The sequence below is a fragment of the Euprymna scolopes genome, chromosome 20 (genome assembly GCF_053919585.1).
Source record: "Euprymna scolopes isolate OS-2025 chromosome 20, ASM5391958v1, whole genome shotgun sequence".
NCBI lineage: Eukaryota > Metazoa > Mollusca > Cephalopoda > Sepiida > Sepiolidae > Euprymna > Euprymna scolopes.
This window is the reverse complement of record NC_136501.1, coordinates 73,884,955-73,897,624: the sequence shown is the minus strand read 5'-3', so window position 1 is coordinate 73,897,624 and position 12,670 is coordinate 73,884,955. Positions and strand designations below refer to the sequence as shown.

At 31.7% G+C, this 12,670-nt stretch overlaps 1 protein-coding gene across 1 annotated transcript in view; it reads right to left on the bottom strand.

Annotated features, from left to right (window-relative positions):
* LOC145241463 (glutamate receptor ionotropic, NMDA 2B-like) overlaps positions 1 to 12,670 on the bottom strand; it is an 849,005-nt gene that overhangs the window by 199,915 nt on the left and 636,420 nt on the right. Inside the window, exons 9-10 of the mRNA XM_080104443.1 lie at positions 6,668 to 6,806; positions 3,393 to 3,582 (exon numbers count right to left, since the gene is read on the bottom strand). Of these exons, the coding sequence (XP_079960569.1) occupies positions 3,393 to 3,582; positions 6,668 to 6,806 (329 nt within the window). The remainder of the gene's footprint in view (positions 1 to 3,392; positions 3,583 to 6,667; positions 6,807 to 12,670) is intronic.

Here is a 12,670-nt window from a genome sequence, read left to right as displayed (position 1 = left end):
ACCTTCAATTAATCTTAGTTGAATTAACTTTTCTTCTGTTGTCTTTTCTGTTCCTAGTTTTTCAAATTCACAATATTTACTCGCACTTCTTAACCGGTGTAAATATTTTACTCTCGATTCATCCACTTCCTGCTTCATTGCTATAAACTTGGTCTTTCTAAAATCACCAGTATTTTCTTTGGCTTCATGTTTTCCTTGATAACCTTCAAAAGTCATTTCTTCTAGTTCTCGAGGGTAAACCATTGTAGCAAACTTCATAATTGCTTCACAACCAGCGTTAGCCATGCACAAGTCGGTGATTTCATTCTCATCTCCTCGGTTTTTGTTGTCTTTCAACTTTTTGCTTCAGCGAAGCAACGAATCCACGTATCTATATATTCCAGGTCTTCAAAACCAGACAGTATTCTGTCGACGTAAATGATATGTGTATAATGCAAAGCAAGCGTTGACCAACCACCTGTTTTAGTTGGTGTGAGTTTATGAATATGAGCTATCTGTTCATATGTAAATTATACTTAATTTGCATATCACTACACACACACAACACACACAAACACACACACACACACACACACATATATATATATATATATAGAGAGAGAGAGAGAGAAAGAGAGGGAGTGAGTGATAATTCATTTGTAAATGTTGTTTAAGATTTTAGTTTAGTTTAGTTTTCTTTATTTACTTATGTTTTCTGATGTATTGATTTGCTAAAATAAAGTTGATTGCTATTCACGTCCACAATTTAGTAGGATTTTAGAAATTGAAACTATATCTTTTAGAATATGAAACAATCAAGCAACCTCTACTCGAGCAATCTTATATCTAGATTTGCGGGTTTATCCTTCTACTTCTTTAATCTATTATTAGCGAGCGTCCACTTTCAGTTAATACTATTGGACTCCTAAGGCTTTTTTGAGTCAACGTTTTCATTATTATTGAATGTTCTTTTAAGGCATTAATACCTGTTTTTTTAGGATATCATATCCACCAAGCGCATCATATTATTCTAACTTTCCTCGGCGAATATTGTAGCTTAGCAAACAGTGCTTTTAGATGCAGTTATTTCCTAGTGGACAAAATTTACTAGTTTAACAGTTAACGATTTTCTCTTCGTTATTAATTTTGTTCTCTTTTGGGTGAGGGGGGAGTATTTTTAAAGTTTGGCTGAATACTACTTTTAATACACGCATTCTTGTTATTAATGTAGCATTTGTTGCATTTTACTACTATTTATAGTTTTAAGTTTCTGACAATATGACGGTGTAAACCAGATTATATTTTTTTGTATGTTTTTTCAGTTATTATTATTATTATTATTATTATTACTATTATTATTATTATTATTATTATTATTATTATTATGTCGTCTTTATCATCATTATGACTTACGTTGTATGGAACTATGTTTTATGATTTATTGCATTGATTGAAGTTTGGCACAAGTGTATATGATTTAAATATGGGTTGTGTGCATTTGTTACTTCAAGTCCCTATATAAAGTGAATTCATGATTGCTACTCCATCTGGTCTATGTCTATTTTTCATTAGCATATGCATAATATTCTGAAGTTTTCACTCTTCCCATACCGATATCTGTATTATAAATATATATGTGAGAGCATATAAAAATGATCCCACAAGTTCAACTAAAAATTGAAAAACAAACGGTTTGTTTAGTTTGGCTAAGAATAATATTATTATCGATTAAAATGATGTTCAACAGTGAGAAAAATTGATTTCATAGTTGGAAATATCAGTATATTTCTAGATAAATTTAGGGTAATGTTGAAGACTTCTTCAGGTGTCAAATTGTGAGAAGATATATTTATTTTTATTTTCTATATAATTGAATTAATGAACAGCATTGACCTAGTATTTTGATCCTTGTATTTTCCATTGCTTGATAATTTTACTAGTTATAACCATTTTGGCCTTAATTTAATTAATTAAGCAGCTGTGAAGCCTATTGTTAATATTAATTGTTGTTGTTAAGTAAGATATAAATGTCCTCACGTTTCAATTCATATATATACTCACATATGCAAATCTTATATGTACACAGACATCATATCAATACACCTTTCATATATGCTGTAGTTATACATATATACATTTACACATACACATATAAGCATATCTGTTCAACTTGCATTATACGATTGTGCATTTGTATTTCTTCATTTAACCTAACAAAATCATAGAATATACCTTTTTAATCTTGATTTCTTTCCTGATTTTCATGCTTGCTTACAAGCTTTTTCGTTTATCAATATATTTGTTAAATAGCAGATTTTGTGACTCTATACAAATTATTTTGCTAAAAAATGTGCTCTTATTATATTAGTTATTTATTGAACATCTATGGATTTAAGAAAATACTTTAAATTTTTGTATTCCTTGTCGAACCATTATTATTTTGCAATTTTTTAAATTATCTATATTTATATCAGAATATTCATTCAAATAGATATAATACATATATATATATATATATATATATATATATATATATATATGCACACACCCATATATGTGTGTGTTTGTGTTATGGTGTGTGTGTTTGTGTTAGTATGGGTGAATAATAGTGGCCGTGATTGAAGGCTATGACAATGTAGTCTCTAAAAAACAATTTATGACGTAAGAAAATTGCGACAATATTGAATTAATTTTCATAGTTTTCAATTATATATATTTATTTACCAACTTAGTGTATCAAACAAGATGGTAGGTGAATTTCCTTAAAATAAAAAAAAAATCTCTTATTCAAGGGGAGAAAAGTAAACGTTAACATGATTTACATTGTTATTGTCTCGGATAGCAGAAGTTAAATCTAAGAGTGCGCATATTTGTTAAGTCAGGTTTTGGAATATGGGTTTTTCTTGTGATTTTCGCACACCTACCATCTTGTATGCTTGCAAATAATTATATGAATGGAAATTACGAAATCCGTCAATGTTACAATTAATGGTGTGTGTGTATGAGTGTACATATACTAAACAAAATATATTCGACTATATGCACGTCGTTGTTTCATAAAGTTTGATTCATAATATTTCTGTAAACATCGATAATACTTATATTATTCACTGTATCTAATCATTGATGCAACACGCAAAACATAATCAACATGTAAAGATACGATTAACGTGTACTAAATTTACTTTTCATCTTTTGGTATTATTCAAAATATAGCACTGCAACACAACTAAATATGCAATGAAACTATATTCAAAATTTTAATTGAATGTTTTGCATTAGATAACTTTATATTTTTTATCGTCTCAATCGAGTTCTCCTTTTATATTCGACCGACACTGGTCTTCAATAAGAAGTAAGTAAATAAAAAGTCAAAGAGAAAAACATTATGTTGATTCTCATTTCGGTCTTACCTAGAAAGGCTGTCGGTGATACAGCACCTTCCCTGATGGCAACGATGATGGTAATGCCAGTCTCTAAGAATGGGACCGTAAAATCCACGGCTTCGTTCCGTTCGGGTGTTATTTTCATCGAAGTCATGATAAAGTCAGCCTTATTATCAAGGATAGATCGAACCAAGCCATTCCATTCACCGTTAGGTTGCTGCAAATAAAATAACAAAAGAAAATCGCTTCTAGATAAGGAAATTAATTTTTTTTATTTTTCTGGATAACTAAGTTTCAAATTAATATTGATTTATTTTTCTCAGTTTTAGCGATTTAAGAAAGGAAATTAAATAGAATAATCAATCACACGTTGAAACAATTCTACATTAGTCTAGAAAAAGATTGAATAGAGTACGGAATAAAAAAAAAATGGATAATTTTTGGGTAATTTAACATTACTTTCGTTCTGAAAAGGATATTTTTAATTTTTTGAAAGATATTTTCCATTCGTTATACTTATGAACAATATATATTGTTATGATACAATCACTACAACTAAAATCTATAGATTATAACAACATTACAAAATCTGATTTTAATTTATTGTATTTACATATAAACACAAAGACACTGATCTTTACATGAATTTACTTGCTAATCTGTCAAATAAGTACGCCAAGGTTTTCGAAAAATTTCTATATATTTTTCGAGAAAATACTGTTAAACATCAGTTATAACAAAATATTACGTAACATATGAAATAATTTTTTATTTGATTAGTTTATTTTGTTGTGGGGCGTTTATCTATTCTTTAAACTACATAGAGTTTTTTCGGGTCGATTTTGCTGGAGGTTTTGTCCGGCCCCAACCAGCATTGGTAAATAAATGGTGAAAATAAGTGAAAAAAAATTATAGAAACTTCCCATTAAGTTGAATCTATTATGACTTAATAAGCATTACGCTCTTGCGCCAGAAAGCATTAGGTTTGTCTTGATTTTTATTTCCTACGTCGGTTTGCCACTTATAAAACAAAATTATAAATATAGAAAAGTGAATTATAATAGTGTTAAAGGGGAATAAAATAAAATACTAATAATATAAATGATGTGTTATTAACAATATAACTCTTTTACAATTTAGTTGTTACATCCTTTTTTCAAGGCACGTAAAAGAAAATAAGAATTTACCCACATTAAAAAAGTAAGTGTATATTAATGCATTAAAATGTTTTATAAGTGTTTTATAAAACGTAAGTGTATATTTATACATTAAAAATGTGTGATAAGTGTTTTATAAAACGTAATTGTATATGTAAACATTAAAAAATAATTTTATAAATTACCATCCTTTATCAAAATAAATTTTCGATTCATATTCAAACTTATATTCTGAAATAAATTAAGGATTAAATAGATTCATTTACTATATACTAAGTTATTAATAATATGACTATGCTAAATAAAAAAATAACTCTCACAAAGAAATAAGGGTGTGACTATCTATAAAAGTAGCTTGTAAAATCTTTGTTTTTCTTTTATTATTGAGAATTAACTATATGACTATTTTCTAATATGCATGTGGTTATATACTTTGTCTGTTATTATTGCAGAATATATAATGTTTTTGCCCACTCTGTTAATCGAAATAGAAATTTTGTATTTGACACTGTTGATTTGTTATAATTTATCCAGTTACAAGCAGGGAGACTCGACGTTGCTCGGAACTGAATGATAATCAACGGATGTTTCACACTCTTATATTTTTATTATCTTCGACATCGGTGCAATTGCTTATTTTTCAATCAAATCAATTGATTGCCTACACTAATGGGGGCCTATCAGGGTGAACCAGGAGGAAGCTTCACATGCCATTCTGCATTGACTAAGTTCACAATACATTGTATCTACATTGCACCGTAGAAAACCTACTTTTATTTTTTTAATCGTTTTTTTTTATGAATAATGAAATAATTTAAAGCTGAAAATTCAATAATCAAGTGCCGTTGTTCAATTGTTTTCCAAAAATAAACATTTCAAACTGCTGAGTTTATATGTCTAGCCTTACTGCTTCTGCAATGAGAATGGCTAGAATGTTAGTTTAAAATGAAAATCCCTTGTATTATGGTGCAATTCTGCTTTGTACAGAAGCATTCGTTACGAACACACACTTCTCATATCAAAGAACCTGTTTATTTCATATGTTTAGCCTTTCGGCTTATGTGATAAAAAAAAAACTTCTAAAATGTACTTGTGATATTAGGCTGTGTTAAGTTGGTCAACATCGCTGGTTTATTCTTTAATCAGATTATTTCTATTATCGATTATCGATATTATCGATTATCGATAATATCGATTATCGATATTATGGACGATACAACGATACAAAACTTATCTTAGAACATCGTCAGGCAAATGAATTACCTTCGTATGAAATTTTATAAAAATTGGCCCAGCCGTTTTAGAATTTATAGGGAATGAACTCCAAGTTCCTTTTATATAATAGTAAAGATTCTCTTGCTATAGTAGACAGTTGTTAGCTTTACCTGCTCTATTATTCTACTAGTGTGCGAGTTGTAATTCTAGTAGTGAGTTGTTTTTTGAGTGTATTATTTTATTATTTTTCCGTTAGTTACAGTTTAGTTTGCTTTTGTTTGGTGCGTTATTCTGTTAGTTCGTTCTTTTGTTACGAAAGTATTCCTTTGTTTGTTCGTTAATCATTTTATTCTTATTTTTCGAATCCCCGCTCGTATATACTTCATTAACATTAGTAACTTTGCTGAATTAATACGAACATAAACGATAAAAAAATGACGAGGTCGAAATAAATTTGATTTGTTATGTACACTTCTAAAATGCTCTCCGAATTCAAAATTGCATTTATATAAAATATCCGTGAAAAGAATTTTCTTAATGACCATCAAGCTTTAAAATGAATACTTATTTATATAAAGAAGGTACAGGTGACATCATATTAAAGCTTTATTAGAGTTATTAAGTGCGTTAGGGTACCCATCACTTTCAACTAGATGGGCAAAATGATAAGATTGAAAATCTCCACAAATATCTAAACATATTCTTAAATTACTCGGCAAAATTCAACAAAATTCGCGATTACCGATTGGTTACATTATAGAAAATGTAGTTGATCAAGTTGAGACAACTCATGCGTTACTTTGCACATTTTCATGCAGTTCATTTGGATCATTTTCGCATAACAGACTCGTGCTTTAGAGTTGTACATAACAGAGAAACAAAGTAAATAACCCCAAAATAAAATAATTACAGAAAACGTAAACAACTGACCCGTGAACCCCAAATTCGATCCTCGACTTCAAAGAGTTCATACTCAAATCCGATCCGATTACTGAGGATTTTCAATAGATCTATACTCAATCCAACACAGCATCGAGTAATTGTCTCGTTCGTATCAAAGCGTTCGCCACTGAAAAAAAATAAAACAAAAAGAGAATTGTGAAAATTAATGAGATTTTGAAAGAAATCCAAAGAATTAATGGGCATTAAAATGTGAGATGTTGAATAAAATTAAAATATTTTATTTATTTGTAAAAAATAACATGTCTGTGTTCTAAAATTAAAATATGTGATTGGGTTAATAAAATTTAAATATCGTTTTTATGTCGATAATGTGTAGAAGGAAATTAAAAAAAAGAATTAAAAAATCAGAATATAGTCCGACATTGAGGTGAAGCGAAGTTAATCAGATTCACAAATTTACAAATGGGGGGGGAGCAGGAAATTAAAACTTAGAAAGGAATCACGTTTTCCAGCAGTTCTCACTTATTGGAAAATGTGTATTGCTTATAAGAGGATCCCTACAATAGAAAAATAACGTCATTTTCGTTACATGTCATATAAAGTCATCGAAAGTTAGCACGCATCTGATTCTATAAGGAATCACACCGAACAACCGCTATCAATATTTACTTTACGTTGCATTAGAAAATCGCAAGCTGTGATATAAATTATAACTAAAAAATTGATCTCTGTGATGCTATATTACTTTCATTCTTTTTATTATCATCTTTCTTCTTCTTCTTCTTCTTCTTCTTATTATTATTATTATTATCTTTCTTCTCATTGTTAATATCATGTGTACCCACAAAGACTTCTTACGAATGTCGTCAACAGAAATTGCTCTCTGACAACAACCAGTAATGTACTATTGAGTTAGTGTGACAACAAGTCTCCCCGGATGCGCTATACACTGCGGCTCTTTCGATAAACTGAATTTGCATCATCGCAACAGTTACATGCCATTGACTGCTCGATGACAATGCTCCTTAGTAATCACTGAAATTTAGTTCTCAATAAGCCTCTCAATTCTCTCGATATTCTTTGCCCTCATTTATTGGAGATCTGGTCAGTGGTTTTCTTCCTCAGGCTTTCCATCCACATCGACCTCTATGTATGGCATTTATCATGCCAACGCTTTTTTTTATTCGTTAATTTACGATTACACGGTTTCAGTTTTCTTGGTTCTATTTAATATTTCTCTATCTTTCCCGTATACTTCCGTTTCTGTGTCAAATCTACGGATGGCACTCGTAGCTCATGTGAATTAGTTTACATATTACATAATTTTCCTTAATGTTTAAGTCGCATTTATTATTACTTTCACTTGTATCTTTAGAGCAATCTCCCTCTCCTTTTATTTGTCGATGTTTTTCGAAGTTGTTCATACCACTGCTACAATTATTGGTGGTATCTTGTCTTTTTCTGACCTCCATATGCCTTTCAGCTCTTTGACCAGCTCGCTATATTTGTTTCTCTTCTCTGTCTCCTTGGTAGTCACCCAGTAGTCTGTAGAAACAACGAAACCGACGATGTAGTATATTTTTTTCTTCTTTTGAACTATTATAAAACCTGATGCTCTTATTTTGATGGTTTTATTAGTTCGTACGTCCATGCCCCACAGGATTTTATGGCTTCCGCTTTCAAGTACTGCTACCAGTTTGTGCTTATGCCATTTGTGCGTATGTTCAAGATGGTGTTGTCTCAATAGTTCGATGTTCAAGATGCAATTTTCTGCATATTCTTCTTCTTCTTCTTTTTCTTCTTCTTCTTCTTCTTCTTATTATTACTAGTACTTTTATAACTACTACAAATTCCTCGATTGCTTAATACGATATTCTTTTTTATTAGCGTAAACAGCTTATCAGCTAAATATATAAGTTAAAATAATTAAAACGAACATTTTATGTTTTATTTTTTTATATTGAACCGATTTGAACATAAATACCATTTGTTTTACTAAAGTTTGAAGAAATAGACTCTTCAACTTACAAGTAAATATTATGCAAATAAGCGAAACTTATTTCACTCGCGTGAATTTACTTATTTTAAAATTTATCAATTTAGAATTATATTCATCAGATATTTCCGATGTTAGAAAAATTCAGAGCGTATTATATTTGATGCTTACGCACCAGAAAAAAAAACAGTCTCCTTTTCTCTAACTGCTCATTAGAAATATAAGGGCCAGTGATGCGATCGAAATAGACAGCTAACGGAGACGAGTGGCTTGTTTAACACATTTCAAATTGCAGTTAATAAGATAATTAAATCATTTTTCAACACAATTCCAGAATTTAATTGTACCTTAGTATGCTTGTTGTCTTATTAAGATATTAAGAAAACAAGATGTAGGGTAAGTCACATGTGTTAGACTGATAGATTTCCTAACACGACTTATACAGTTCTTGAAATTTTACCGCAGTCACAACCTTTGTTCTTTCTCTGGCCGTGATTTATTGCATTCTTAAAGTGTCATTTGAATAATATAGTTGAATTTTTATTTAACGTTATTATACCATTCAGCAACATATTTAAATTTTGTTCGTCCGTTTTATGTCAATGATGTTGAATTATTTCACAATTCAAAATCTTCATATAACACCCATGCATCCACACAAAAAACAATCTAGAACAGCGTTTCACATACTTTACTGGACTGTACCACATTTAGTAAGTATGGTGATATATAATCACCTTTATTTATAATCATGTTTTAAATAGTTAAAAGAAATTAAAAGTATTCTATTCATCACAACTGAATTAACTAATGATACCATTTTATAGTAAACTTTATCATACATAACTTTATCATACATAACTTTATCATACATAACGTTACCATACATAACAAAGTAAACGTGATATTTCCTATCAAACTTAAAATTATAGATCTTTAAATATAAGCGCTATATAGGCATCCGATTTGGTAACAAATTCTGCCAGTAATTTTTGCGTGAGTTCAGTAATCATCAGTCATTTTCATTTTAATTCACAATTCACTACATTATATCTGACATACGCATCATACATATAGGGATTAGGAGTAATTCTACTCACCCTCAAATAACACAAACACTATCAACACCGGGACGTCTTTTTCATCGGATAAATGAACATCATTGCTTATATTTTTATTTCGTGATATTGCATTTCACTTCTTATCTTTTCGCTAAAAAATACGGATCGCTCCCTTAAGCTCATGCTTTGTATTTATACAGCGATTTAATTGGATGGTTACAGTTAAAATTGCCGAATATGAACAACAAATTGGATTTCTATATAGCGCTCATTTTTAAAGACCTATATACCACGGATACTTTTCTATTTCATTATTTACCAGGTATAATTCTTTTGTATACCATAAATCTCCTTTTATTAAAAATATTGCCTTTAACAAATACTAATGCATACAATTAAATCATATAAAAACAATGTTCAATCATTTATATAGAGAACCGTTGCTTAATCAATTGCAATTTTGTACCTCCAATCGTTATGAGTGTATCAGAGAAAAATAGAATATCGGAATGTCAACATTTATTTGTTTGCTACCATGTACTGTGTCCCCTTGTTGCCCGGCTGGATATAAAAAATGATTTGACGTTCAAACAATCAATATGAGCTCAACCCATCTAAACGAAAGTTAAAATATATGTGTAAAGAAAACGGTTTAGATGCATATCCTAACGTTAATTTTTTTTTTTTTTACAAAGGCATCACCACATTATCAAGGCCCAGAGGCCACTCAAGGATAAGGGTTAAAGAGTGTACAGTAGAAATTGGTCAATATAGTAATCATTAGTAATGAAAATTTGGTAAATTTAATAACTTATATGGTACGGCTCATCAAGAACTTATTTACTTTAGACTTGCACACATCCATATTGTAGTCAGCCGGAAAGCAGGAAAACGGAAGACAATTCCACAGGCGTGCAGTTCTAAGAAAGAAGCTTTGTTCATGGAATCTACGTTTAGGTTTAGGCACAGATAAAGAATGGGGGAAATTATTGATAGTGTTTACAGCTAGACGAGTGTTTCTTGTGAAAGTTTGGCGAGGGGGGACCATAGATTGAAGCTCAGTTGAACAGTTTCCATGAAAATAACGATACATCAGAGACAAACTCGCAACATCTCTTCTGTGAGATAGAGGTTGCAAGGAGGAGAAAAGGACATCTCCTACGAGGCTACAAAGTCTATTTTGAACTCTATCAAGGCAGGACAAGTCCTTTCTAGCAGCTCCTGCCCAGATGTGGCAACAGTATTCCATCCTTGGACGTACCTGGCTCTTAAATAGGTAGAGAATAGCATCAGCAGTGAGATATCTACTGGATCGATAGAAAGATCCCACCATTTTTCCAGCGGCCTTGGCAACAGATTTGATATACGTGTTCCATTTAAGATCAGGAGTAATGGTCAAGCCCAGAAGCTTGTCAAAACTTGAGGCCTCCTGAAGACGAGAGCCATTCATTTCAATTGATGACAAATGTGGATTAGAATGTTGATGATGTAAAGAGAGAAGCTTGGTTTTAGATGCATTAAAAGTAACCAGCCACTCCTTTCCCCATTGTACTACGTGCTCAAGATCAGAGGAGAGAGAATTGAAGAGAACTTGGTCGTTTACTGTCTTAGATGTGCTACCATAAATGGTAGTGTCGTCAGCATAAATGTCTACAAATGATGTAAGGATATGATTTGGAAGATCATTAACGTAGATCAGGAAAAGAGTTGGGCCCAGGATGGATCCCTGAGGGACACCGGCATTAATACTGTGAGCTTCTGATTTTTGGCCCTCAACTACTACTCTTATGAACCTATCAGAAAGAAATGATTTAATAATTGAGAAGACTTTTCCAGCTATACCATAGCTAGCGATCTTATGAAGTAAACCTTTATGCCATACCCTATCAAAGGCTTTAGATATGTCAAGAGCAATTGCCCTAGAAAGATTGCCACCGTCGAGAGATTTGCTAATCCTATGCGATATAACTGTAAGGACATCTGCTGTAGATCTAGCAGAACGGAAACCATATTGAGTGTCACTAAGAAGGTTATTTTTGTTGAGATGTTTGATTACTTCTGCATTTAACACAGATTCTAGCAACTTACTCATGACGCACAGGAGACTTATTGGCGTATACTGAGAGGGGGATGAGCGATCACCTGAATTCTTAAATACAGGGCATACTGATGAGATTTTCCAGGGAGATGTGAAACTATTCTCCTTAAGACAACGTTTAAACAGTTTTGTAAGTATGGGCGCTAATTCAGGTTGAAGTTTTTTGAGTACTATAATTGGACTACCATCAGGGCCAGTTGCTTTACTCGAATCAGGGTTTTTGATTAGCTTCGCAACATCACGTACAGATATACGTATATCACATAGCGTGTTTTCTGATACAGGAGGAAATATTGGGGGTTGGCGGTCTTGGTCGCAAAGGGTAGAATTAGCTGCAAAGTTCTTGACAAAGAGTTTGGCTTTGTCTGATGCTGACGAGATTACCTCAGGTCCATTGATAATAGTTGGGATGGAGCACACGCTTCTGTTCAGGATTCTGTTTGCTATTTGCCAAAACTTGTGGGAACCAAGCCGCTGCTCAGCTACTTTGGACTTAACAGATTGAGCATACAACTCTCTTGCATTCCTTATTACTTTCTTACAATGGTTGCTGGCAGTCCTGAAAACGGCTTTAGTTTCCATACATCTATTACGTTTGAAGCAGTGGAAAAAGTAATTTCTGTGCGCAATGGCAGCAGCACATTCTGGAGAGAACCATGGCTGGCTGTTAGGTTTTTGCTGAAACTTTTTAGAGGGTATGAAATGGTCAATACCTACAATTAACCATCCAGTTAGGTCTAATACTATAGAGGACACATCCTTTTTAAACATGGAATGCAGAGGTAGATCAGATATAAATGTACGGAAGCTATCCCAGTCAGCCTTAGTGTATCGATATACTGTACGATGAAGAGGTACGTCTGGGGATTTATTAC